Source organism: Chelon labrosus (genome assembly GCF_963514085.1).
Source record: "Chelon labrosus genome assembly, chromosome: 5".
In the NCBI taxonomy this organism is placed as follows: Eukaryota; Metazoa; Chordata; class Actinopteri; order Mugiliformes; family Mugilidae; genus Chelon; species Chelon labrosus.
Window position 1 is genome coordinate 11,144,306 of NC_140341.1, and position 26,446 is coordinate 11,170,751.

The following is a 26,446-nucleotide window of genomic DNA, read 5'->3' on the forward strand; positions in this document are numbered from 1 at the left end:
GTGTGTGAGTTTGTGTGCGTCTGTGTGTGTGTGTGCACTGGGGCCGATGACAGGGGCCATGGCCTCCACACCCGGGGGACCGCCAATGAGAAAGAAGCATTTCCTCTAACATTCCATGGGTCACAAAAACAATTTGGCCAGAGAAAAGTGGCTAAACAGCCACCATGCTACTCAGTGGAGCTGAGAGGAAGAAGCAAAAAAATAAATAAATAAAAAACTAACTGCGAGGTTTACTTTTAACTTTAAAGGCGAGAAATACCTTGCAATTAAGCGTGCGAAACATGACAGCGCTTAAAATAAAAAATTAAAAAATATTTGCGCTGGCTCAACGGCACGCAGCGTGATTAATAAGTTTGCCGTGTGAAACAGTTTTGCATTGCAAGAAACAAATTCATTTTTCACGCTCCAATTGCTTTGTGATTACTGTTAATCGAGAACACAGAATGATTCCCTACTACATTACCCTGTACACATACCATGTCTGCTGGTGCACACAGAAAAAAAGCAAGTAACTACGTGACTAACCCCTCTGAAGTGTCTGCATCCCGGGAACCGCTACTCTAAATGTGCCCACTTCAGTCGGCCATATTATCTAAATATAAACACAGACGATAAACGGTTCGCACGCGAGCACGCGCGATTATCTGCTGTCCTTTAATCAGCGCCGAGTCTGGACCCCCAGAGAATGTTCGTGATGACATAACATCGGGTCAAGTGAAACCTGGAGCAGGAACGCCGAGCTAAGCCCACCACAAACACGCCGCGGCCGGTGGAGGCGCGCAGCCTGAATGCCGCTGAGGCGCGCACACACACACACAGGACACTTTCTCTTTCTTCCTCGAGTAAAACCCACATGGGCGGACTTCTGGGACAGGTACAGAGAACAGAGCGGACATTCCTCAAAATACTCCTGATCTAGGACAACCGAAAAAAGACAATGACAAGTGGTTGGTGCAGGCGTTACTGGGACAGTAATCTAAGGGCGGGGAGGGAAAAAAAATAACTAAATAAATAACCTCTGTCGAATGACCGTGAGGCTTGCCAGTGATGAACTGCCGTGTTGCTGTGACACTTTAGAGCAGCGCCACAGCTTGGCTTATCCTTTTCGCTCATCCAGATAAAAAAAGTTGGCGAGAGCGCCGACTTCTCTCGCTGGCTGAGTATGAAAATGTGTTTAGCGGCAGCCTTAAGAGGAGTTGATTGGGGGTGGAGGATTCTCCCTGAACACAGTGCTTTCCCTGGGAGAGTGAGGCCAGGTAGTTAATAGGGGTCAGAGCCAGGGCTGAAGTGTAAATTGGCAGGGGTGCATCAATTAGAGGGTGGCAGAGGCTAGGATAAGGAGAGGAGAGAAGAGCTAGATGGAGCGGGAGACAAGCATATAATCTTTATCACCACTGCAAGATGCTGCAGGAGGTCTGTCGAAAGGGGAGGGGAAAGGGAAGGCTAAAATATAACGCAAATTAATGAGACAATGGCTTTACGTCCGTGTCCAGAATGAGATTTGAGAAATCACTGTATCGCAAGGAGTGGCATGTCAGACATGATAAATGCTCCCGAGTTAAGTCCCGGAGAAAATACAAATACGTTTTTTCTTTTTTCTCTCTCTCTCTCTCTGCTCTTCTCTTCTCGCCTGCGCTTGCATGAAAGAGATAGAGGCAACCACCTGGCCCACCTGGACACTTCAGCATATGTAGAATTACACAGGGACCCTGGAGAAAATAACTCAAGCAGTCGCCTTTTCTCTCTTGTACAAAGCAACCCGACCAGATCCGTTCTTGTGTGCATATGCATGCATGTGCGAGCCGGGCGCGCTCTCTTGTCTGCTAACACGCGTGTCCTTGCGTCCACGTGCAGGAGTTATTCAAAAGGAGAGATATTTAATTATATTGTGTTCACCTACCCAAGTGATCCAAGTGATTTGAACATTGAGCATCGGAGCAGACGGGCACTACAGAGCTTACATTTGCAATCTTATACCGTTTAAGTGTATATTGGAAAAAAGACAATCTCGCTTATTGAACACATTCACCCTGGAGGGCAAACTGCTACGGTAATGAACACCACACTCTCAGAGAATTACAGTGTCCTTTATCCTGCTGTAGTGGAGGATGAAAAAGGATCTGGCCCGACACGTACATGCAGACAGACACACGCACACACAAACACACACCGAGGAAAGAGTGGAAGAGAGAGGGGAAAAGAGCGCATTTCAAGACCCCGTAAACCTGTAAACAAAGTCTGTGGAGCAGATAAATTATAAACGCCACAATGCAATTAAAGCCAAATTCAATTTGAGCGCACACTGTCCATCTGTCACGGTGAAACAAAAGCCGAGAACCTCCATTATTACCAAATCCCTGCTCCCGTTAATTTGCTTGCTGGGAGATTTTTAGTTTCTAGGAGCGAGCTGTACTTAAATGCCAGGGTTGCTCACTCAGGGCTACGTCCTCTGAAAACAGCCTCCAGATGCTCCCAATCAGCCTTCATCAAACTGCCACCTCTTTTTCTCCAAATAAGAATATTTTTTTCCTTTTTTTATTTTTCCCTCTCTCCCTCTGATCTTAATGAGCGTTTTTGTTCCACAACAATACAGCAAAACAAGGATACCTCTGGAGAGAGGCACCGTAATCTACATTTTCCAGCATTTGATAACGGGCGCAACAAAAATTAGCAGCAACAAAAAAATTGAAAAATCTAAAGAAGAGCTGCTTTATTTTTCTTTTTTTTTTTTTAAACGTTCTTTTGATCACATCGGCGTGTCTCTTGCAGAAGATGCCTAAAAGCCCCCTCTAACAGGTGAGAAAATAACAGCTGATACAGTCACAGTGTGGATCTAAGATCTTTAGTCAAGCTCTGGTGAATTGTGAATTGTGTACGCTTCCTTGGTCCTGGTGAAACAGAAGCGCTCCTCTTCCTAATCCTGTTTGGCCACTTTAGAATGGGAGATAGAGATCTGTGCCCCAGAATCTGAGAGCGGGGTTCAAGGGACTGAGCTTTCGCTGCTTTATGCCAGGCAGAAAAAAAAAGCAAAAAAAAAAAGGAAAAATCATCTTCAAAGGTGGAAGAGTGTGTCAATTTAAAATCAGAAATGTATCTGGCATCTTTATGCTCCTTAAACTACAATACATCTCGGCTGATTAAAGCACATCAAAGAGGGCTCATTCATTCCTCAGAGCAATGAGGGGAGATTTTAATTGCAAAATGTTAAACCTCACAATTAAAGGCTTTCTGCTACCGAGAGCTAACCCGTACACAACCCTTAAGAACGGCGCGCGGAAATTAGCCTCGACGCGAACGAGGCTCAGGGACAAAGATGGAACTCAAAAGAAGCGCGCCGCGCCAGCGATAATCTTCCGTCAGAACCGTCTCAAGGCAACGTCCGCGCTACGAGGGAGCGAGGATGCAGCTGGAGACGGGGCCCTTTCATGATCTCCCCTTTTCTCTCTGCGACTCTTTCTCACACAGCCTGCTCGCGGAGGGGGAAAAAACAAAACGGAGTTATTGGGCCTCATCACTTTTTCTTAGACAAACACACTTTGACAGGGGAAATAAATACATGCAAAAACAAACCAGGGCGTATAAACATTGAAATAATTGCCAGACATAGATGTACGCATGCAAACAAGTGCAAAACGCAGCCGTGCGTGCACCCACACACATAGGCGCACACATACCATTGAGGTGTCAGTGTGTCAGAAAGGGCTGTGGCTGCCATGATAAGAGGCTGACAATGATACTGTACAGCTATTAGGCTGGAAATAGCCTGCCAATACAAACAGTTGCCGGGCCAGCCCATTGTCAGACTGTGGATTTACAGTGAAGCCCGCAGAATTTAGTCAAATGCACTTTTGTAGGTAGTTTCCTGAGCCCATTCAAAACATTGTTTTCCGTCAAAATACTGGGGCATTAATAGAGGAAAATAAACACAGTGGAAAGGTGTGACAGTAAGTGAGCACATAAAGCATGCCGTTGTGTTGGGAACGCACGCACACACACACACACGGCGCGCACACATGCCTCCTTGTAACAAGCACAGAGCCTCCTTTTACAACCCCTTAGAGTAACAACCGTGTCTAATTAAAATTCACATTTCAACCAAAAAGGGAAAACAAGCCATCTTTGAACAATCCCGTCCGTCCTCGCCCTGGTCATGAATTTCAGATAAACACCACGAATACACAGAGAGTAGTGCTACATTAATTAAAAGCCTTGATAGACGCGGCTTCCATCTAACAGACCTATCAGGAATTAAATTTGTATCAGCGGCAGAAAGAGCAGTTGAGGGGTCCCTCAGGGGGATTAATGAAACAGACTTTCATAGCGGAGTCATCAGAGCCCTGGGCTGAGGGGAGGAGGCAGGGAAGAAAGGGCCAGCAGCAGGATGTCATGTGTGGGACCGCCGCGTCACTGACCTCTCATTTCATACTTTAATAAAGTCGCACCCAGGTGTCCTTGATGCCTTCCAGTTGCCTGGGGCTCTGGGAAAAGCTAAACAGGAGGCAGCCATAACATAATTCTGAACGCTCACCCCCCGCCCCCCTCCCTTTTCTGTGTTCCCTCTGTGGTGTTGTGTTATACATCCACGGGCATGCACACACAAGCCAATCCTATAAGTCGCAGACACTTTGTGTTATTGAGATTGAGCTTGTACAGATTTGAGGCCTTTTATCAAGAAGCAACCATGGCTTTGGTTGAGAAACGTGGGGCTCATTGCCTCACTCGCAGCATTTAACTCCACTTGTGCAATACAAAGTAACAGCGTTACATCAATTCGTCGGAACAAGCCTCACACGAGCCTGCCGAGCTGGTGCAGCATTTGCCGTGTCACTTCGGCTTCATGATTTACTATCATGTGCAGTTGGTTACAGGAAATTGGAACACTGCTGACTTGCTTTTGAATTGTGGTTGAGACAGTTTTCTGTTGAAAACAGAAGCAGATTATCGCGGCGAGAAGGCAGCAGATTTAGAGATGTACAGTATGCAATATGTTATCACAACGCCGTCAGCCCAGACAGCTGCTATCTGTCATAAACTCCGGCTATTGTTGGCCACACTACACGGCAACATGTGACCTAATCTAGATGAGCAGCCACTGAGCAAATACAGAGTGGAATGGTGTCATTTTTAATAAAGCTGTTTTATGGACTCCAGTCAACAGAGCCAGAGGAACAGGCTGAAACTTCCTTGTGCAAATGATATGGCAGTAGGAGTTTCATAACTTCCTCTAGTCAGACAAGCCTGTGGCAAGGCTCCTGACAGAGCACAGTGCAGTAGTTGCAGAGAGAGTGAGTGAGAGAGAGAGAGAGAAGAAAAAAAATAACCTCAGCCTTATCAAGATTTCACAGAGACATTTCTTTAATTAGTTTTAATATTTCTTGTTTAGATAATGTCAGCCAATTGACAATTTGGTCCCAAACGGAATAAGGGGGGGGGGGAACTCTGCACTTCCCAGATACAGAGGAAATGGCTGATTAAAAAGATTGCTTATTTCATGTGTTTTTAAATGCTCACGCATATTTTGGACAGGAAGCAAATACCTCCGCATGCGCAAACTTTTCGGCAGCGATCCTATCAGCCTAATGTCTGAATGATATCACGCTTTAGTATTTGTTAACCTTTAGAAGCAGACCGCAGAAAACAGAAAGCTATCTCGGAGACATTAATTGCGCAAACAGCACTCGCAACATTGCTTTTTTTTTTTTCTGCAGTTTGCGTGCTCTATTTGCTGCCTGCGAGCCCCGGCGTGGACGTGGAGGAGCCCTCACCGGTGACGGGGCGGTGATGGAAAAATAATTAGCGTCGCTGAGGAAAAGTTTCCTCTCCCTGAGATCTCAGACAAACACGCCGGGGCCTCAAACCCAAAACAATGTTGATCAAAGTGCGTAAACATCTGGAGCAATGAGACTCCTGCCTCTGGAACAAAGATATCTATTTATACTTTTCCAAGATTACCACTAAAGATAACCACGCTTTGGCGCATAAGGGAGCGCTTAGAAACATTAGAGGGTGATACTGTAGCCTACCTGCATATCCCCCCCACCTGTCTCTCCTCTAATCTTTGTTTTTTTCACAATCCTCACTCCCACATTAACACATTCTGAAGCTTTTGTACTCATGTCGCCTCTCCCTAACCACCTACCTCTGCCCCCCCCCCCCCTCCGCTTTTCCCCTCTCTCCTGCACACCTTTTCTCTTCACCGGGCAGCAGGTGTTGAGTGGTTGTGTTTACTCCCCCCCCCCACACACACCCCTCCTACCCTTCCCTCTCACTAAGGCTCTCTTTCCCTTTCTCACTCTCTGTCTTTCTATGAGTCTCTCTCCCTCTCTGGCAGCTGGTAGGAGGAGGGAGGAGGCTATAACAGCTGCACATGAGGGCGGGTGGAAAAAAAGCGCACAAGGAAAACAGCTCCAATCCCCTCAGGGTTGTCAACTCCAATCCCCCCCCCCCCCCCCCCAACCTCTGGCGTTTTTTAGCCAGGCAAACAGAGGGAAAACTGTTGCAGTCGGAAGATACCGGGGTCCCCCGTTGTATCAGCCCTACCTGGCGATCTCAGCCCAACGGCGTGCAGGGTTTGCGCTCCCAGAGGGCCCCTGCACGGAGCTGTCTAGCCGTGTGCATGAGAAGTGTCCACTTAAATCCACTTACTACCATTTAATCATTTAGAGTTTGAAAAACATGTCACTTCCAAATGGAAATTGTGCTGGAGGTGCTTACATCTGCTGGAGGAAAAACACAAAACAACGGACACCATCAGGCATCAGGGTGCTTTTTTCTCTTTTTTTTTTTCATCCCTCTCGAAGTCTGGGCCGTGTGTGTGTGTGTGTGTGTGTGTGTGTGCGCGTGTGTGTGTGTGTGTCGTTTTCACAAACAGCATCAAAATACATGAGATCAGCTCTCGGGCTTTGTTTGGCCCTGGCAAGGTTAGGCCAGCCTCATTCCAAATTTCCTGAGGGGGGGAACAGAGAGAAAAACGATTCCATGCAGATAAATCACTCGCACAGATCAAAAGACGAATCAGTGGCAAAGACAAAAGATGCTGACTTGCAGAGAACAATGGAGACAGGGAGATGTAGGTATCAGAGGAGTCGGCCCTAAGATCCCCGGCACCGCTCAATCAAACCTGCTAACCAGGGTGTGCACACTAGGTCAAACAAACTCTGCCTCTGCAAGAGAGAAAGTGTATTTAAACCCATCTTATTGAGCTATTTTTCGTGGGCTGGGGGGCTGTTTTGAGTGTTTTGTAGAAGCACAAGCAGGATCGAGTTTCCTGGCTTTGCAAACTCATCTTCTCGGTTTGATTTAATGGCTGTCCTCAGAGCGGGAGATGTCCTGTTTTGGGAAGAACAATGTGAAGAGAAAGACAGAGAGGGGGTAAACTGTTTGATATATAAAGCACCGGTGTGTGGGCAGCTGTGCAATTCGCACGTCCGTGCGGTTTGATGTACGCGTTCAGCCCGGCTTTCTATATAGTTCTGCATCTAAGACAAGAAGTCCTGTCCCATGCAGCCCTTCACGCATCAGGGCCCACGGTCCTCCATTAACTTCTTCAATACCAGCAGTAAATAAATACAGAATCCACAACTCTTTACCATCCGCTCATCGCTTTCCAGAGCCGGGGTGTCACACAGAAAAGAGCCCTTTGGGAAGGAGCGTGCAGAAGACAAGAACCAGGAGCGCCCTCGCCAATATTACCTTTTGATCAAACTGCTTCAGAGATATGAGGGGAAGCAACACATCACTTTTACAGCTCTGTTCTCTTTTTTTTTTTAATAAAAAAAAAAACACTTCTCACAAAGGGAAGGGTCGTATGAAAAGCACCTTGCGACTTCGACTTTTAAAGCATATTTTATAACGCGGAAGGGCCAAATTACGTTCAAGAAAACACAGTGGTGGAGCGTGCGCCACTGACAGTCATTATTTGATCCCCTCCTCCGAGATCCATGTATGATAACACATCAATTTAGATTAAGGTGATATGAAAGAGAAATGTAAAATAGGTTTCAAGAGGGAGGAGCTGGTGCATTTGAGATGAATAAAACGATATTAAAATTAACGTGTTGAGCCTCGGTATGGTCGCAATTGACCCGCGAAGTGTGCTTAACAAGAAAATATTTTAAATTGAAGCGCCGGGTCCGGGTAGGCTGTAACAGCCGCCCCGTAAAATCTGCTGAAGTCGTCAGAAAACGTCACCCGAGCCTTGACATCAGGCTTTATTCAAATATAGGGGGGTTGGATAAGGAGGCCGATAAGGTCAAAGGATTTACCTAATAGATTTATATAGAGGGTGAGAGCACCCCTTTTTGGGTGTCGGGAGGAAGATTAGCATGGAGCTATAACAGCTAACCGGGGCAGAGTTGAGCCCTCAGTGAAACCGACCCACGTTCCACACTCTTGTTCATTATCTCCAATCCAAACATGTAAGATTTGATAGTGCTGTTCTGGTCTGGAACACAGGGAAAAAACAAGCCCACTGCCACAACAAAGACAGGAAATTCAGCATAGATTCCTACTTCTCTCTTTTCTCCTGCCTCTCTATACCTAACAATGCTGGTAATGGAGAGAGAACAGTGCCCGGAGCTGGCAGAGACACCTGCGACATATTTTCTCCCCCACACCACCACCACCACCGCCGCCGCCGCCACCACTACCCCCCCCTCTCCGCCGCCAACCCCCCCCCCCCCGTCCACCCTCCCACTCTTCCCACCCCCTCGACATTAAAGTCCTTCACAGAAATCAGAATTTAATAAATCACCCCAGAGCCTGACAGAGTTTATCTCCGGGGGTCGCCTCCACTGTGCAGAGACTCACAGACAGACAAAGCCCGGCCCGATAAGATGTGAAATTAAATACAGTTAGCAGTTTGAGACAAAGGAGGGAGAGTGTCAAACCGAGCTTTGTACGACGTAAACGGCTGGCTGCTAGTCGGGGCGCACACGCGCGCGCGGCCGTGCGCGCACGCACACCAGCGCGGCGGAGACAGCGGGGTGATTCATTTCAGGTTTCCTCTCACATTTAGCCTCATTTGCATCATCCACTGTCAACATATCGCCTCTCCCAGATATGTTCAAGAGCTTTCATTAGACGTCCAGGGGATGACATCCTTTTTACCCAGATGCACCATTATTAATCACTAGCTCTACTCCTGTGTGGACTCATCTCCATCACGGATCAAACGCTATCTGCCTGTGTTTCCTTTCATTCGGCAGACATCCCTGACACCAGCCATCACTACAGCTAAAGGAGACTTATGGGAGCGTGTTGGGGCTCAGACGACCTTATGAATGCGGTACATAAGCATTTAGCACTGAGAGGATATAAATGTGAGGATTTGTTCGCACACTGGTAGGATCTGTCAGCAAACCTCCAGCTGCCTAGCGCACACACTGCACAGCGTACCAACGGCAGGGCTCTGCGAAACAATTAGTGGTACTTTAAAAAAAAAAAAGGAAACACGCGATGTGAAATTGCTGCCTGGTGTTATGAAGAAGCATGATTGCAATGCCTCCATATGAGTATACAGTAATATTCTTTTCAATTAGCCATGGTCTCTAGTTCACATCAGGATATGGCCGAGCTCAGCTGTTCAAAGCTGATTTTTTCCCCTACTCGGTAGTTAAGAGAAAGCACAGTCAGGTTTCCAGGAAGAAGTAGTGCGGGCTGTTTAATAGGCTTAGCCTGGTCATTGGGCCTGACCTTTCCCTTTAACAATACTGGGGGCCGTCGGGCTCGGGCCTGCTCTGGGAACACAATGACCCGCGGGTGAAGCCTAATCTTCTCCAACTCCATTCTCTCTGCTGACCAGACAGCCTTCATCCACAGCCTCTCTGTTGCTCCAACTGATGTCTTCCTGCTGAGACAACACTGCCAAGGAACTGTCAACAGGCCCAGCCCAGCAGGGCCCCGGCTGGGTCTCTCACACAGAGCCCTCCGAGGCCCGAAGGCACCACCCTCAGACTGCGAGTGCCCCTCCGCAGAATGCCGAGAATGACAGGAATGCTGGGTGCCATCGTGAGTCCTGATAACGCTCTACATCTAAGAGCATGATTAGCGCCGTCTCCGCAGTCGGCCCGTCTATGGACGCGATTGAAAAAATAGGCTGCTGGATATTGTAGGCCTGTCACTACAGTGCAGCGGCTTGTCATTTCGAATAACCTGAGCCTGAACCTCCCACATCACACATATAACCATCAGCTGCACGTTGTGTCTCAGCACCGTGTCCAAGCTAATGGATAATTATTGCAGTATTACTTATGTGTAAAACTGGGGGTTTAAGACTTCAGAGTGCAGCAAGTACAGCTCAGAAACTTAACTTAGAACTGCAATAGACCAGGTTTGCAGTCTTTGGTTTGGGCTTTTTGATTGTCCATTGTAAAAGGCTCTAAGGTGGACAGCAGTATTTAAGATAATGTTATTGCTAATAAGAAAAGTAAACAGCACTGCTGCGTGAATAGGTTTCCATTATATAATGGTGAGTGATAATGTAAAAAGCACTGCAAACAGCGCTGCAGATGCATGTTTACACTTCCAAACACAGAGAGATTACTCTCAAATGATCATGAATGCTCTCCCCCTCTCATTGCCGCGTCGAGATCATCTCAGAAAGAGGAAACAAATCCGACGCCGCATTACTTCAACTTTATAAGTGTTTGATCTGTGCAGGTGCTGACAAGGCAAGTTCATTCTTTTCCAAATATCTTTGGGTTTTTATGTTCTCCCATGTTCAAATGATGTGCTGTGAAAGGTTGTTCTTTCTTCTCGGCGCAAGTAAACTACACAAAGAGGTGTTTGATCTCTGAAATCCGATCTGTATTTCTAGCATTGTCTCCAGTTCCTACTGTGGCATCTTAAAGGTCAGGAGTGAAAGGCCATTTGATAACTACAGAAAGACCTTTCGGCTTTATTACACTGCCTTTCATCTCCTTTCCTGCGGAGGTTAAAACAAAGCATTGCATCCTTTGAAAAAGAAAGGATAAAATGGATCGCTTTGGAGCCTCAAGCTTCTCTCTTTTTTTTTTTTTTTTTTCGTCACTGGGGGAAGTCTGGCATCCAGTGAACAAGAAGGAAAACTCTAGTGGGATATGTTTCTGAGAGGGACGAGTCTTCTCAGGCACAATTAGCATACGTCCCCTCAACCTTCTACCAAACCTCTCGATGAGGCCCTGAAATCCTATTGAGATATTACTATTACCACTCAAACAGAGCATTACAGGAAACATCTAAAGCGTGCGCACACACGCGCCGATACAGGTGCACGGATGCAAAAACACAAACACGCAAGCGCGCACAATCACGGCTCAATGACACCCACTTCCCGCTGAATATTCCCTTTCCTTTTAATGGTAACCTTGGGAGACGGGCTGCACCGGCGCGACACTTAACAGCCACTAGTCTGAGAAAAATGTTTTTGATATGCTTGTGTCATTTAATCATCCACATTCTGCCAAGGCTGTGCAGGACAATTTTGCAGGATATTAACTCCCAACTAAACCCTGGCTTGTATCATTTGTGGGGCCAGTCAAGCAGTAGTCCCAGGAGGAGCGGAGACTTCCTCCTCACAGTCGTAGTAATCTAAGCTTGACTGGGCGCGCGCGAGTATCGCACACGAAAGCCACACACAGGCGAGCACACACAACTCTTAACAGACAGGTAGAGTGAACCAGAAAGGAATAAAGGAATAAAGGAATGTGTGGCACAAATGAAGCCCTTTAGTGACAGCCACAGCCGTAAAAAGGGGGGATGAGTGTATTTGCGATTTGGATGATCAAGTAAAAACAATAATACAGCAGATAATACACTACAGCAAGCAGTGATAGAAAATGGCTTCAAGATATATATATATACACACACATATTCACAGACAGGGATATCACTTCCTTTTTCTTTTTATTCCCCCGCCAAAGTTGGAGATTGAAGAGCATTCGTAAAAACGTCACTTTAACGTGATCCATTTGGACAGCTCACATTGCTTAATGGGGTAGGAAATTCATTTTTTCTGCTGTGGAACAGACATAGTGGATGATGTGATTCTATGCAAAATATATGAAGCCATTACTAGAAAAATGCATGAGTCTCAATAGTTGCAGGGGGGGGGGAAAAAAGTATCTCATTGCACCGAGGCTATCCCTATTCTTTACCAGGGAGCGTCACACACACACACACAAGCACACACACACACAATGCAAAAAGACAGCAAAGGCAACTGATGAAAACCATTTTTGTTCCGTCACAAAGAACTAGGTCACCCTCTCATAATTGTCAATCATGCAATAAATCTCTCTGTGGCACAAATGAATACGGCATTGGAAATGAGACAAAGCTTATTGGCATGCTATGTCAGCTTGACTCAATTCATCCTCCTTTTCACACAAGACCATTCATATGTGAAGTTTCGCGAGGGTGTCTCTCTCTCTCGCTCTCTCTCTCTCTCTCTTTCACTCTCCCTCCCTCTCTCTCTCTCACCATCTCTCTCTCACTCACTGAGCAGCCCACATGCACATGCACACGCTCCTAATGTGCAAGTTACACAGGGTTAATGTATGTGGACAGACCATTTCAGCCAAGGGCCGCTTTATTATAATAACCGTGTTTATTTCCATAGAGAACATGTCTCAGTGTATTTTCTGCACTGCTGGGGATTTACTGGGGGACACACATGTCTGCTGCAACACGTCGCTTTCGGGGGCATCAGCACATGTGTGGACAGAAATAGAAGAGTTAAGAGAGTTAAAATGGTTCCCATCAAATAAAAACTTTGAGTGATACAGTGGATTTCTAAGCATGAAACTCAACTGTAGCGACTCTTGACTTCTCCACCGCCGGCGTACCAGACGTACAGTGGCTCATTTCCTGCTATCTGATTGGCCGGTAGCGCCGGCTTGACACAGCACTACAGCTCCATCCACAGAGGTTTGTGTCGCGCCTTCCCGAGGACCCGACTGTCACTCTTTAAGAGGAGGGTAATAATAGCCAGGCGCCACAGCAAGTGGTGGCACAGGCGATTTTAAAGAAACATCAGGGAGACGGTGACATTTGAGTCTACGAGGAGAGAAACGCAAGCGCTGCAACCAATAAAGGCTCCCACCGATATTCTCACCAGGCTTACAGGCGGGGACACAGAGGCAGAGAGAGGGAGAGGGACAGAGAGAGAGAGAGAGGGGTGAGAGGCAGAGAGAGATGTCAGTGTTAGATGAAAATGTGTTGACCCGGTGATATTGATACCCCCGTTCATAACCTCTACAGGTGTGCAGAGCCATCAGGAAGCAAGCCCTGGGTGTGGCTCTCTCTCTCTCTCTCTCTCCCTCTCTCTCTGTGTGTGTGTGTGTCTGTGGATAAAAGCCAGACTTGCAGACCTTATCGTCTCACAGCACAGCAGAGACGAGCTGATTAGTTAACTCTGACCTACCAACAAGTGAAATGATTCTATATTGTAAATGAAACCATTGTACAATTAACACCTTAATACCAAGCTCAGATGATTTGTATTATTTTTTTTTTGAGTAACAATATTGATAATATTCTTTAAAAGCTAATAAAAAAAAGTAAATTTTTTTTTTTTTGTATTTTAACTTCTTATTTTTTTGCTAAGGAAACATTCAGCTGACAGTGACCTTAAGATTAATTACAAAATTTTGATGGAGGAGAATTAAGCTTATGGCGATTTTTTTTTTTTTTTTTTAATAGTTTGAAGGACAGATCTGGAACAATCTGCCAATCAGTGTCAAACGTCTGTTGTCGAACATGGCTAGATATGACCTACAAATGTATTAAATGATATCTGCATAGCCTATGCATGCATCTGCTGTTTGTAGCCAACTACAACGAATGAATGAGTGAAGATTAAAACAATAATAATAATCCTTTACTATCAGTCACTAATGTTCAGTTTATCAGTTTAAATCCTTCATTTCCTTCCTCGTTTTCTTCAACAGGCTCTAGGATGAGATAAAATGAACACCAGAGTCTTTGAAACTGAGTTTACGGCGTCTAGCCTGCTGGCTCAACAGGAGCCTGTTTTAAGTAGCTTGTAAGCGAGCTTGTTTAGTTTTAATTCAATGCAACAAATTGACTGCATAAAGTGTTTCTGGTGTCTAAGTGAATTCAGATTCACAAAAATAGCTGTGGGGCTGTATTCTTAGCTTTTTTTTTTTTCCTCCTCATCGGAAGGTATTGACTGAGCAGACGCTTTGAACCACCGTAGAAATGTGCTGCTAGTCTCAAGTGTCATTAGCTTCGGGGCTTTTCCAGCTAGCGCCAGGTAAAGATTAGATAACAATCAGCCCTTTAATAGATACTGTTGGAGGCACTGGAGCTGTTCCTGTGCCGTGCCGTTCATCTGAAGCTAACAACAGAAGAAGAAAGGGTGGAAAGCGATGTCATTTCCTCCCCAGTTTCTCTTCTATGATGTACCGCTGAGCCCAGCAAGGTACGCCGCTCTTGTTAAATTACATGTAACTGTTGGCTCGTACTGGCGTCTTGTGTTCGGCGTGTCTGTCTGTCGGCGCTTGGGCAGATCCCGCAAGGATTTTAAAAGCCACATTTTCCAGCGTTGGCTTATTGAAATAGGAAGACGCCCCAATATCACTTTATTGTGTTTTTTTTTATTTAAAAAAACTGTTGTGTATGCATGCCCAACATCCACCAGGCACAAATACACTCTAGCTCAGATCATTGTTATATTAAACTTTAACAAATGTGATTTAAATTACTTGATATTGGGTAAATATTCTCCTTAGATAAAAACCAGCTTGTGTAGTGTTTTCTAACTCTATGTGAAATAGAAAAACAGCTCGTATAATACGACGAGGATTACTTGACCGAAACTCCAAAAGTACAAAGGGCTTTTTGTTGGATGACATTCCTTTCTTAATATACTTCAATTATTAAGGAGGAGTCCTTTGTATTGAGCAAAGAGCTCAGAAAACATTGGAGGAATAACATCTGCATGTTTACTCAGGAGAAGATTCATCCCTGATAGCCTCCACCAAAATGAAGAGGGGGAGAAAAAAACAAGTAGAGGAAATTTGTGGAATCCCATCTGAGATTGCTTCCCTGATGGATTCCTTTTCCTGTCAGCTCAGACGAGAAATGAAGCCGGGGAAAATTAACTCCTGATACAGCCACGCTGAATTAGACAGAGAAGGGGGGAGGAAAAAAAAAAAACCCAACACACTTTTTAAGGATTCCAGCCTTGTCATTTTCAATTTTCTGCTCTTTGGACATGCTTGTATTCAGATTCCCCAACATCTATTCGCCATATCAATCCTAATTAGACAATCTGGGCCCACGAAGGATGGGAGCGGAGTTATTTGCATAATTTAATCATAAATACTCAGTGATACATATTTCCAAATGCATTTGTACAATTATCTTTTCATCCTTGGGGCAAAAGTATTAATATGATTAGGCAATAATTCTTTAAAAAAGGGGGAAAATAGGAAACCAGCAAGTGTGCACTCTTTTTTAAACTCCAGCTTTGGGCTATATGAAAAATTAATTAATTTCTGAGGAAAATCAATTTCTCTATGTGACCATATTAGACAGAGCCAGGGAAGGGTCTGCATTCCTTCTCCAATCAGGAAATCTCATCTGCTCCCTCTAACTTCTGTCAGTAGCATTTAACATCCTGGTACAAGCGTCAGTGACTTCCGCCATGCTCCCTAAATGTGCTGTAATGTGAAGGGGCCCGTAAGTAAAGACAAGGCAGAGAGCTCCGAGGGAACGAGCAGAATGGGAATCAGCACGACCCAAAAAAATCTATTCCTGGCGTGTTAGGCAATCACTCTCAAATGTAAAATCATCAGGTAAAATCACTGTTAGCAAATCTAGTTTAATATGAGTGATTGCTCCTGTTGGCAGATAGATTTCCGCAGCTGCCGAACAAGAGTAAAAATAAATACATTTAATTGCGCTAATCAATGTAGAAAGGCCCGATGTCAACGTGTGATTTCATACCGTTTCATTTTGCAAAAGCATTAATTGGTAATTCAGCTGCTGCTGCTGCTGCTGATCCAGTAAAGGCATGCAAATAAGATAGGAGCATGGACAACTAATGCATCCAACAGGCAAATTAACAATACAGGCCTCTTTGCCATGCAAATAGCCTCTAAATCCACAAATGACATTAGACAGTGTCAAACAAAGCCTCTCTAACAAGTGAAATCTGCAGTTTCAACAGTCTCGCCCCGGCTTCGCTTTAAGCTGCAGAAATACTCATCACAAAAGAAATGAAGAAACCGAATGTTGCTTCTTTTTTTTTCTTTTTTGTTTTAAACTGAGCCACTCGGCGGAGTTTTCCTTTTTAAAATAATAATAATAAATGTTTTAATTTGCTCTTGTTCCAACTGAGTGAATGTCAAGTCAATAAAGCGATTCTGACTTTCAAGGAGACTATTTGTTTGCAAAAAAAAAAAAGAGAAAAACACCTTGCCACCATCTGCCAACTGCACAGTTGACTTGAGCACGTGTACTGTACCTAATCAAATTTAGCAGATCCCCACTGAAGGATTAAAAATGAAAAAAAAAAAAAAAAAAGAAAAGAAAAAAGGCAGAACTTTAAATGTTTTTTACTCCAATGAAGAACAACACACAACATAAGAGCCAATTTGGCTTTCCAGAAAGTACTTCAATAGATTTGTATTTTAAACAGCTTTGTATACCATTATCTCTTGCCCTCTCTCTCTCTCTCCCTCTTTCTCTCTTTCTCTCTAATCAGGCATCTGTCACTCTGTTTTTGAAGTTATTATCGCCCAAGCTCCCTCTTGGATGTGGTTGCTGGGTGACGGGTATCTTAGCACCCACTCTGACTGGGAATGATTTGAATGGAATCCAGAAATCTCCCCTGAGTACCTGTAAACACATCCGTGCCTTGTAGAAAACAAATATATTATAAGAGAGCTCAGCAGAGGAGAGGAGGGAGAGAGACAAGCTGGCACCCTCAGTGGCAGCTCACACTGAGCGCTAAACAAAACAATTACCGTCATTTGCAAATATGTGTGTTTAGGCATAAACACTCTTGAAATAGGAACAAGAGAGGTGATAGCTCTCGCAACACTTGCTGTCATATCAGTATCAATTAGATATATTCGTTAAAGGAAAAGGCGGCTTCGCGGCGACCTGTCACTTGTAACGTTTCAGGGTGAGGTCTGTTTGACTGAAACAAACCAAGGGGAAATCTATTTAAGAAGGGCATGTAAGTGAAAAGCCATCCCATTCCCAGTGGTGGGACATTGTCTAGGGCGTGTGGTTAACCTTCAGGGGTAGACAATGATTGTCAATTAACTGCTGTATTTCTGCGCCCCAGCATCGGATAGCCAGCCTCCACAAAGCAAACCAATGAGAGATATGCGATATCTCTGCACCGCCCCTCGTGTTATAATAACCTTTCAGAGAGTTCAAGTGTCACACAGCAATAAGAACCTTTTTCATCCCACCGCAGGGAAAATGAAAAGGAAAACAAGTAGCTGGAACAGAGGGCTCCTGGAGGGCTCCTGGAGGGCCAGAGTCATAATGTAGGGGAGATTACTGCACCTGGATCAGTGTGGGAGCAACAGCGAACACTGCTAATCTGGCACGAGAGTCCTTAAGAAAATGAAGGGGTCGAGAATTACTACATCCCTAGTATTTTTAGAGATGAGCAATAATTACCCGTAGTGAGAACCGTTCAAACACTCGATGTAAAGCCGAGAAAGGGATTTTAATTATAAATTCTCGTCTCCGAATCCATCACTGACACAGACTAAATTCCAACACACACACACTTCTGAACAACACCTTTTTCCATTTAAAGTGTTCAAACAGAGTTATGCTAAAGTAGGCATAGTAGGGAACAATTTGGTTGGAGCTTGTTTGCGTCCACATCAAAACTGAAGCAGCGGGACGCACTGGTGCTCTGTGATGCTATTCACATTCACACTGTGTGCAAAATGAGAGTAGTGTTGTTTTAACACAATAGACTGTGGGAGGGGGGAAAAGCAGCATGTGAAATAGTAAGACCCATTGTACAGGAGTATTATTCACTTCATTGTTATCACTCTGCCACTGTATAAAAAAACGAGTAGTGACATTGTTGTAATGGGGTGAGATGAAACGCTAAACTATCTCGGGCAGCAGGCTGTTGTTGTGTAACCCGAGCAGGTTAACCGGTGAACTCGGATACTTTCCATCTGACAGTAAGTCGGTGCAAAACGGAACATCGACTTTGGAGAGGGAACTTGTTTTCACCTGCAGGGCAACCTGTGTCCTGTTTACTCAAACTGATCATTTTGTCAGCGGCAATTCAATGACAGACGGAGCAAAGCGCACATCCCTGCAAATAAAATCAACTCTTTCTAAGTAACAGAAGCCTTTTATCCAGCGGATGCCTCACTGTTCCATGATGTAATTCTCCAAATGGGGCAGGCAGGCGGGCAGGCCGGGTCTGAGTGATTGATTTCAGCCCAGCACCAGGAGAACCTGGCTGCTTTCAGAGACAATTACAGTCCTGTCCATGTGCCCGTAATAGCCCAGCACTTTAGCGTCATTAAAGCGACGCGAGGCACTGCATTATCCTTTAACCCCATCGCTGGCCATCCCCCCATTGACAACCCGGAGAGTTCAACCACATACTTTGTCACCTGAATCCCCACGCCAGGCTGGGGAGGATCACCGCACGCTATGTTCCGCTCTATAGGAGGAGGGGTGGGTGGTACGGTGGCGGTAGGGGGGGGTCTGCTCCCTTGATGCTTTATGTAAATTCTGCTTAAGCACCAAAGTGCACAGGTGAGTTGCTGAGACGATTGTGAGTGGAATGGAAATACGAAGCTGCAGCATAATTCATAAGCTCCACGTACTGTGTGTACGTAGATGTGTGAGGCTGATTGTTTCAAAGCAAGCGTAAAGACAATGGGGACGGTGTTTAGTGACTGCAAAAACTGTAAGTTGCACTCAATTTTAATAAAGGAAGTACATGACAAACAGGTTTAAAATTATAATTGACCTGCTGTAATAATATCCCTCTCTCTTCCTCAAACTGTTGTGCGAGTTATTTGATTTTTGTGTTTTCTGACAAGGCATAAAAACACGCTTTTTAAGATACCAGCAACGCTTTGATGATCAAACTACATTCGTGCAGATCTTAATAACGCTAAATCGCGCATAAAAATAATCTGCGTGACATGTGCTGCGTGACATGTGGCTCCAATTTCAGTTTAACCCAACACAGTAATTTTGCAAAAAGGATGCAGGTTTCCTTTAAACTAAGACTCAAAGTGATTCAAAGTGTGTTTATTGCTATTCCCCACTGATGTGAGCCTTTCCATCATATTTGCATTTCCAGCTCATTTCTGAGCAGGGGGATCAATATGGAATCAATCATAGTGACAGGTGAGATGGTAAATTTGACCAGGCTGAACCATCCTTCGAGACTCAGCGATACATCAAAGCTCGGAGCAACAGGACAATAAAAACGGCTTTTAATCAAATATTGATCTCTGCTTAAATCACTCCATTTATTTTAAGCTTTATAAAAGGTGTAACACCCCAGAATATGCGATCTGGTAATGCAGGGTAATTTAATTTTTCACACGTGCAGCTGTTCCACCTCGATCACCTCATGGCCATCCCTCGGTCGCCTCTTTGTTTGCTTTTTTAGAAATGAGGGACATTAAATTAAGGTGTGTCGTGTTTGTAGCTGTGTGTTCTCGTGTAAGTGAATTATCTCTAGGTCTTACAGAGTGCAAAAACAAAGTGTAGCTTCGTACACTGTTTTTCAACTAGAGTCCTAAAAATGTAGTGTGTCAAGCTTAAGAAAAGTCCTCGCTTTCAGTGCTATGAAAATAAAATATGTTCTCTAAATCTAATAATCAGGGTCATTCTTATTTACTTTCTGCAAATTGAAGTTATTATATTTTTAAATCATACCACCCTTGTGGCCAAGGCATAAAATTAGGAGCAGTCTGATTTTATATCACTCCTTAAACAATAAAACTGAGCTAAAATAAAATGTTTTAAAAAATATATATATATATGACTGGCTATTATTTGTGCAATAATAATTTTGTTGTTGTTTGCAGTGGCAGCTCCACACCTTAAGTTTATTCAACAGCCCTGTGAAACTCAACCGAGGTGCAGCCTATATTATCGATTCATTTGTTCTGAGGTAGACAGGCTATCCATCATGGCACAGCTTTTCCCCCGCACGTGTTAAAAAAACTTTCACTTAACTTTTTTCACTGGCGAAGCGCGCTGGGGTCTTCCTGCCCAAAACACAACTACGAGCACACACCACACAACCCGACGTTTGGATGGAGCCTGGCACACACACACACACACACACACACACACCACGAAGCACATCCACGCACTTTCACGTGTGCTGTTAACAGTCCCATTTTTTAAAAAATTCGGCCTTAAGAAATTACACCGCTTGTTTTGTAAATGAAAAATGTCTCCCCCTTTCTTGCTCCTGCGCCTTTACGCACGGCCGTCTTAGAGAGGACATTTAAACCAAAAAAAAAAAAAAAATAAAAAAATGAAGAAGGCACAACAGAGGTCTTTACTAACCTCGCGTTGGTGCAGTCGTTGTAGAGAGTCTCGAAGTCTTTTCTGGAGATGAGTTTACAGCGGTTCACCCCGGGCTGGATGGCGCCGAGACCTCTGAGGATGCGGACCTGCTCCACATTGCACACCACCGGCGTGATCTCCAGCCGCTTCAGCTTGGTGTAGACCGTATGCAGTCCCCCGACCAGGTGCTTCAGGAACAGGTCGAAAGCCTGCGGAAGGCAGATGAGCTCGCAGCCGTCCACGGTGAAAGAGGCTACTTTGGCGCCGCGCAACTCGACCATCTTGCACTCGTTGTTCTGCGGTATGTTCTCAACAGGCGACGGGGTCGAGTACACGGGTTTGCCGGGGGGTAGAGCCGCGTTCGGGGTCGGGATGCCCGGGCTGCCGGTCGCGAGGAGCTCCGATCTGAACAGGTTCTGTGCGGGTCCGGACGGGGGGGCCAGGGATGGAGAAGGTGATGAAGTTGTCGACGGCGGGGACGTCGTCGCGGAGGGAGTCGAGATAGGAGGCGGCGGGACCAGAGGAGTTGGTGGGATCAGAGCAGCCGGTACGGCCATGGTCACCTACAAGAGGGGAAGAGAGTAGCCGAAGTTCAAAGTATAAAACCCAGCCTGCCGAGACACCCCTAAATGAAAGAATCCACGAGAGTTTAGCTCCTCGGATAAGTTGGGAAGTAAAAAGCCGAGAAAAAAAAAAAGGCGTGCTGACTGAGGCTTTTTTTGGGGGGGCGAGCGGCGGGACAATGATCAAAGATAGGAGGAGGAATGACAGGAGGAAAATGAGCTGAAAAGTGCAGCTCCGCTCTGTGGATGAGTTGTTGTTGTCACACGGTACAAAGAGGGAGGAGCTAGGGGACAGTGGAAGCCTTTGAAGAACAGATAACTGGCTGAAATGTTTCAGGTCCGTTAAAAATGATACATTTTTAATTTCCACACAAGAGAGATCCGGTTACAGATCACAGATCACGGCGATGCAAAGAAAAGCCTTTCTCTTTGAGAATGATTTCCTGCGCTAAGAGGGATTTTAGTTTGGAGTTATTTCTGGCTGTAACTTCAGCTGAGGTGCAGGTTGCTCCTTCACTGGGGCTTTGCACGCCCCTAGCATTTAAAACCCACTTCACCACTGTGATTCTGAGCTGAAAAAAAGGTGTTAGGAGAAACTTTCACACATTGTGGGACTGCGCGGAGGCATTTTTGCAATAGTCAAATAATCTTAAATCCAGGCATTTACACTGCAGCGCATCGAAAACCTTAACGCCGATGTTCCAATTGTCATATTTTCTGACTGAGCGTGCCACTATGAGTCACTGTGGAAAGACCACCCTATCTGTGAGAAAGGATCATATGTCTCATCTAATTACAGTGTCTACACAGCTAAAATGGCAATAGCAATTTTGCATGAACGGACAGCAAAATACAACGTGAACAAATTGTTGTTTTTGGGCGCACGCTCCGCATTAAATCCCCATTTAGATTACAGCATATGAAAGGAGCATATTGTCAGATAATGCGTATGTGCGTCTTCTAATTAAAGTCAAACCGCAATGATTAATCTCCAACAGACTGTTTTCCAAAAGTTATATTAGTTCCTGTCAGCGGCTGTTTCATTAACTGTCCATCTCGCGGCTCACGATGGCTTTTTTGTTTCAGAACTACAGGTGATCAGAAGAATGGTGCGTAACGACATGTCTTCTGTGTCAGGGGTCAGAGGTTAAAAAGTTCATGAACTCTAATTTTACAAACACTGAACTGAACTTTACCCTGCTGAACTCTCAAGCGTCCCCTCAATATCAATCTCAGACAGTACAGGAAAGAAGGATAAAGGCATAGAGGGGGGGAAATTGAGCACTGTATCATTGGGTAGGGTCAAGTCCATGTGCAAGTGTATTACTGCAGCTCAGATAGACTTTACCACTAAGGCACACCATACAGTACAGTACTTTACTTCCTGCCTTTCTTAACAAATCCATTAGTTGGTGTACGACAGTTAAAAATGTAATAGTGAATTACAGTCCCGCACTAAATCCCCCTTTGTGACTGTTATAATGTTCATTATACACCAATCAGCCACAACATTAACACCACTGACAGGAGAAGTGAAAAACATTGACCATCTTGTGACCTGGCATTCATTCATGTGGATGTTTCTTAGACATGTACCACCCACCTAGACCAGACGAGGCACCCCCACCCCTTAGTAATGACACTTCTTGATGGCAGCAGCCTTCCCCAGCAGGATGCCGCCTGACACACACAAAAAGACGGTTTAGGAACAACTCAAAAAAACATGAAAAACAGCACAAGGTGTTGACCTGGCCTCCAAATTCACAAACTGATCCAAGTATCCGCAGGATGATCCACAGAGGCAACCTCTCCTCAATCCAAAGCCCCTCCTACTAACAACACTCTGTTGCCAGACATCTTGGGACACCCTCAGAAGGCCCATGTCCATTCTCTGATGAGTCATAACAGTTTTGGAGGCGCAAAGGAGAGTTACACAACATTTGGCAGGTGATTTTGATGTTGTGGCTGATCGGTTTATGTTGAAACAGCGTAAGAAAGGCGGTAATTCAACTGTGTCATCATTTCAGAGGATGTAGTTTGTGCAGCTGAACATTTAGCGCAGGACTTTTGTATTAGAACACATTCATATTCACTAGGGTACCTAATGAACACACAAGTGGGTATATGTCACGGTTTTCTCACATTTTCTTTGATATGCAAAGTTTTAAATCACACTCGTGTATTCGTCCTTAGATGTATGTGTACTAGCCGTATTTTAGAGAGCACACACGCACTTAATATGTATTCTCATTAAGTGGAATGAGTGTGGCTCACATCTAAAGAGTGTTTGTTATCTGTCTGTAATATTCAGTGTATTCCTGGTGTCCTGTTGTGTCAGATCAGCTTTAAGATAAGCAGTATGCCATTTCAAAATTATCATTCAGGGAAGAGGTAGCTTGTAGTGTAAAATCAATAGCTGCTTAAAATTCATTGCCAGGCAATCCATTTGCCCTTTATGTTGCTAACCTTTCACTTAAATATGCACCATATTAAGATTTCATTATATACAATGAATGTCACAACAGTTTGCCCACTATTTCTCCTGTTTGCATGGGTTAACTGCAAATCATTGTGCTTGTAATGTCTGAAAAATGACTTTCATTAAGATTATGGTGAAAAAAAAAAAGAAGAAAAATATATGAGCTTGAGTAGCCCAATAGGTATTAAAAGGCTCCACAGGATATGTGTGCTGTTTTAGATACAAAGGCCCTTCAACAGGCTGGGTGGGCTGCATGTTTTTGTGTGTGTGTGTGTGTGACCCCAGTTATGAAAACACAGCGTAAGACAAAAATGCAGCCTGTGCGCTGGTACATTGCACCAAAATACCGCGCTGATATAATATGTAAAAACCGTAGCTTACTAAGAAAAGTGTTTACTTGTGAGAAAAAATGTTTGATATTTTGATGGTTATACTAAGTTGGGGCATTTTGCAAAAAATAGTCGGCAAAATAGTACCACGAATAAAGTTTCCAGTGAGAAAGGATAAGTAACATAAGCAGCTAAAAGTGTTTTTCTAAAAGTACACAGAAGTACAGTACGTGCGGATGAGATTCCGGTAAACAAATGACTGTGTCAAAATGTAATCACCCAGGATGATGTATGGCATCAGCAAAGTGTTTGAAAATCTATGGATGTGGGACAAGACTTGTGTATGATCAATGACACAGTATATTGTTTGATGTAATAATTTATTCACCCCATAAAGCTTTGATAAAACAATGTTGAAAAGCAATTTAAATTGAATTCATTTAAATGTCAATTCTCATGGTTAGGATTTTTCTATAATTGGCTATTTAATTAAAATAATTTTCATAGTCATTAATACAGCCAGCAACTTGTAGCGCACTGACGTGTTTTAATTACATGGTATTAACAAAATTGATATGCTTTAGAAAGCATGGTGAATAAGAAATAATTAGACCAATCATACATCATCCTCTTATGGACATTAAGTGTATCACAATATAATTGATGAACTTAAAAAACGAGAGAGATAAATAACTTTAATTGTACAGAGTTGGTGTACAGAGCTTGGAACAAAGAATCATACTTACGATGTATTATATTTCAGAGGCAATTCATTATCTGTAACATCACTTAGCTCTCTGTGCCCGGCACTCTGCCTGGCCCCAACCTATGATTACATGACATTTGAAAGCAGTGATACTGTGTAGTCTTTTAAAATGTCCTTTTACCTAGTCTGCATAAATCCTCCGGCTGCTTTTTCTGTATGGGGGGAGTGAAAAGCAGCTTTAGACATAGGAATCATTTAGATGCTTGGAATAAAGCACTTATTGATCATGAATATTTGTTTCTCCAAGGTTATACTGCCTTGACCCCATCTATCCTTAGACGCCGGCCAACACAAACACGCCACTTGGGGTGAAGGGGAGATGTCAGAGAGCACTCTGATGTGATATTATTCGACAAGGTCCACTTCAAGGTCTTACCAAAGTCTTATTGAGCATTTAGTGATGGTGTCTGTAATCTTCAAATCAGAAATAGCAACTATTTGGTCACAGTGCAAAATACGACCCCCCCATTGCAAAAACAATGAGTTGAGTAAACGACGGGAAACTAATCTGCTATTATTTTCGTAACAGATTAGAATTTTTAGAGGAGAAACGTCCCCTGGTTCCAGCATCTCCAGTCTGCGTTCATTTAAATGTCACCTTTTGGGGTTTGGTTGGACATAGCAAAGCATATGCAAATCCCACCACGGAGTTTGTTTCGCTAATGAGTTCTCACTACGCTTTTATGCAGAAAGTGAAGGTCAAGTTCCCTTATGTGTGTGAAGAATATTTAAAGCAACACATGTTAACCACAGTGACGAAGGATAAGCAGTCACTTTGGTTAAAGAAACAAAAGTTACAAAAGTCAGAAAGGGAAGACAGAACGCCGCATTCAGCAAGAATTTCGCGAAATTCAGTTTATTCAGCCATATTGTTTGGCGGCTCTCGACTCTGTGTACGCGGACAATTGCTTCGAGAGCTACGCCACAAGCTCTTGTAAAGTTTTAAAATGAGATAATTTAGTACCAGAAGCTATTTCCAGACTTAACCTTGACACACATGGGCATTGTGGAACCGCTTCTCGACGCGATTGTTAACATTAAAGGCGTGGACTGAGCTAATAGACATGCTCATTCACACAAACTATGCAAAATAACAGCCTTCTGGTAACTGCTCAAAGGAGGAGCAAATGGAGCTCACTTCATTTCCGAAGAGCCAGCCTCACCAATAGTTTCACAATTACAGTAGTCACGGCCCACATCCTGGAGTACTTAATTTGATGCCACGCGGCTTCCAATATAACTGGGGTGCAAGGAACAGAGAGATTTGTGGATATCTAAATTGCTAAAGCAGAAACCTGTATAAACAGCGGTAATTACCGGGCCATTGACAGTCTCTCAGTGTTGTGCTCATTCTGCCACAGCCGCAGTGATTAAAATGAATCCTCATCGACTTCTCCATTAAAGCGCTGGCAGGAGCGATCCCGTGACCTTTCCCCATTGATTGAACATAACAATCACAATTCAATTGTAATGCAAAGAGAACATTTGTTATAATGTACACGAGATGCATGAGCCATTTCCTGGGAGCGGAGAAGGGTAATCAATGGAGTGACTCTTGGCGTGATGCAAGGAGAATGAGGCTGTGTTTGCGGGCCCTAATTCATACAGCCTGCAGTGTATGATGGAAAGCAATGATATGCATGTAAACACTCTGATTTCTCTTTGCTCATCGTTCAATAGGATAACAACAAATCTTGATTTCTGTATCTGTGTGCTCTAACAGGCCGACGCCGCTGTGAATGGCAGTGATGTACACACTGCCTGATGGGCT

The 26,446-nt window shown here is 44.3% G+C and overlaps 1 protein-coding gene across 1 annotated transcript in view; it reads right to left on the reverse strand.

Annotated features, from left to right (window-relative positions):
- Nucleotides 1-21,534, reverse strand: part of dachd (dachshund d) — a 90,010-nt gene extending 68,476 nt beyond the window's left edge. The window contains exon 1 of the mRNA XM_084545347.1: nt 20,539-21,534. Coding sequence (XP_084401473.1) covers nt 20,539-21,095 — 557 coding nt within the window. The 5' untranslated portion in view covers nt 21,096-21,534. The remainder of the gene's footprint in view (nt 1-20,538) is intronic.
- Between the last annotated feature and the right edge of the window lie 4,912 nt (nt 21,535-26,446).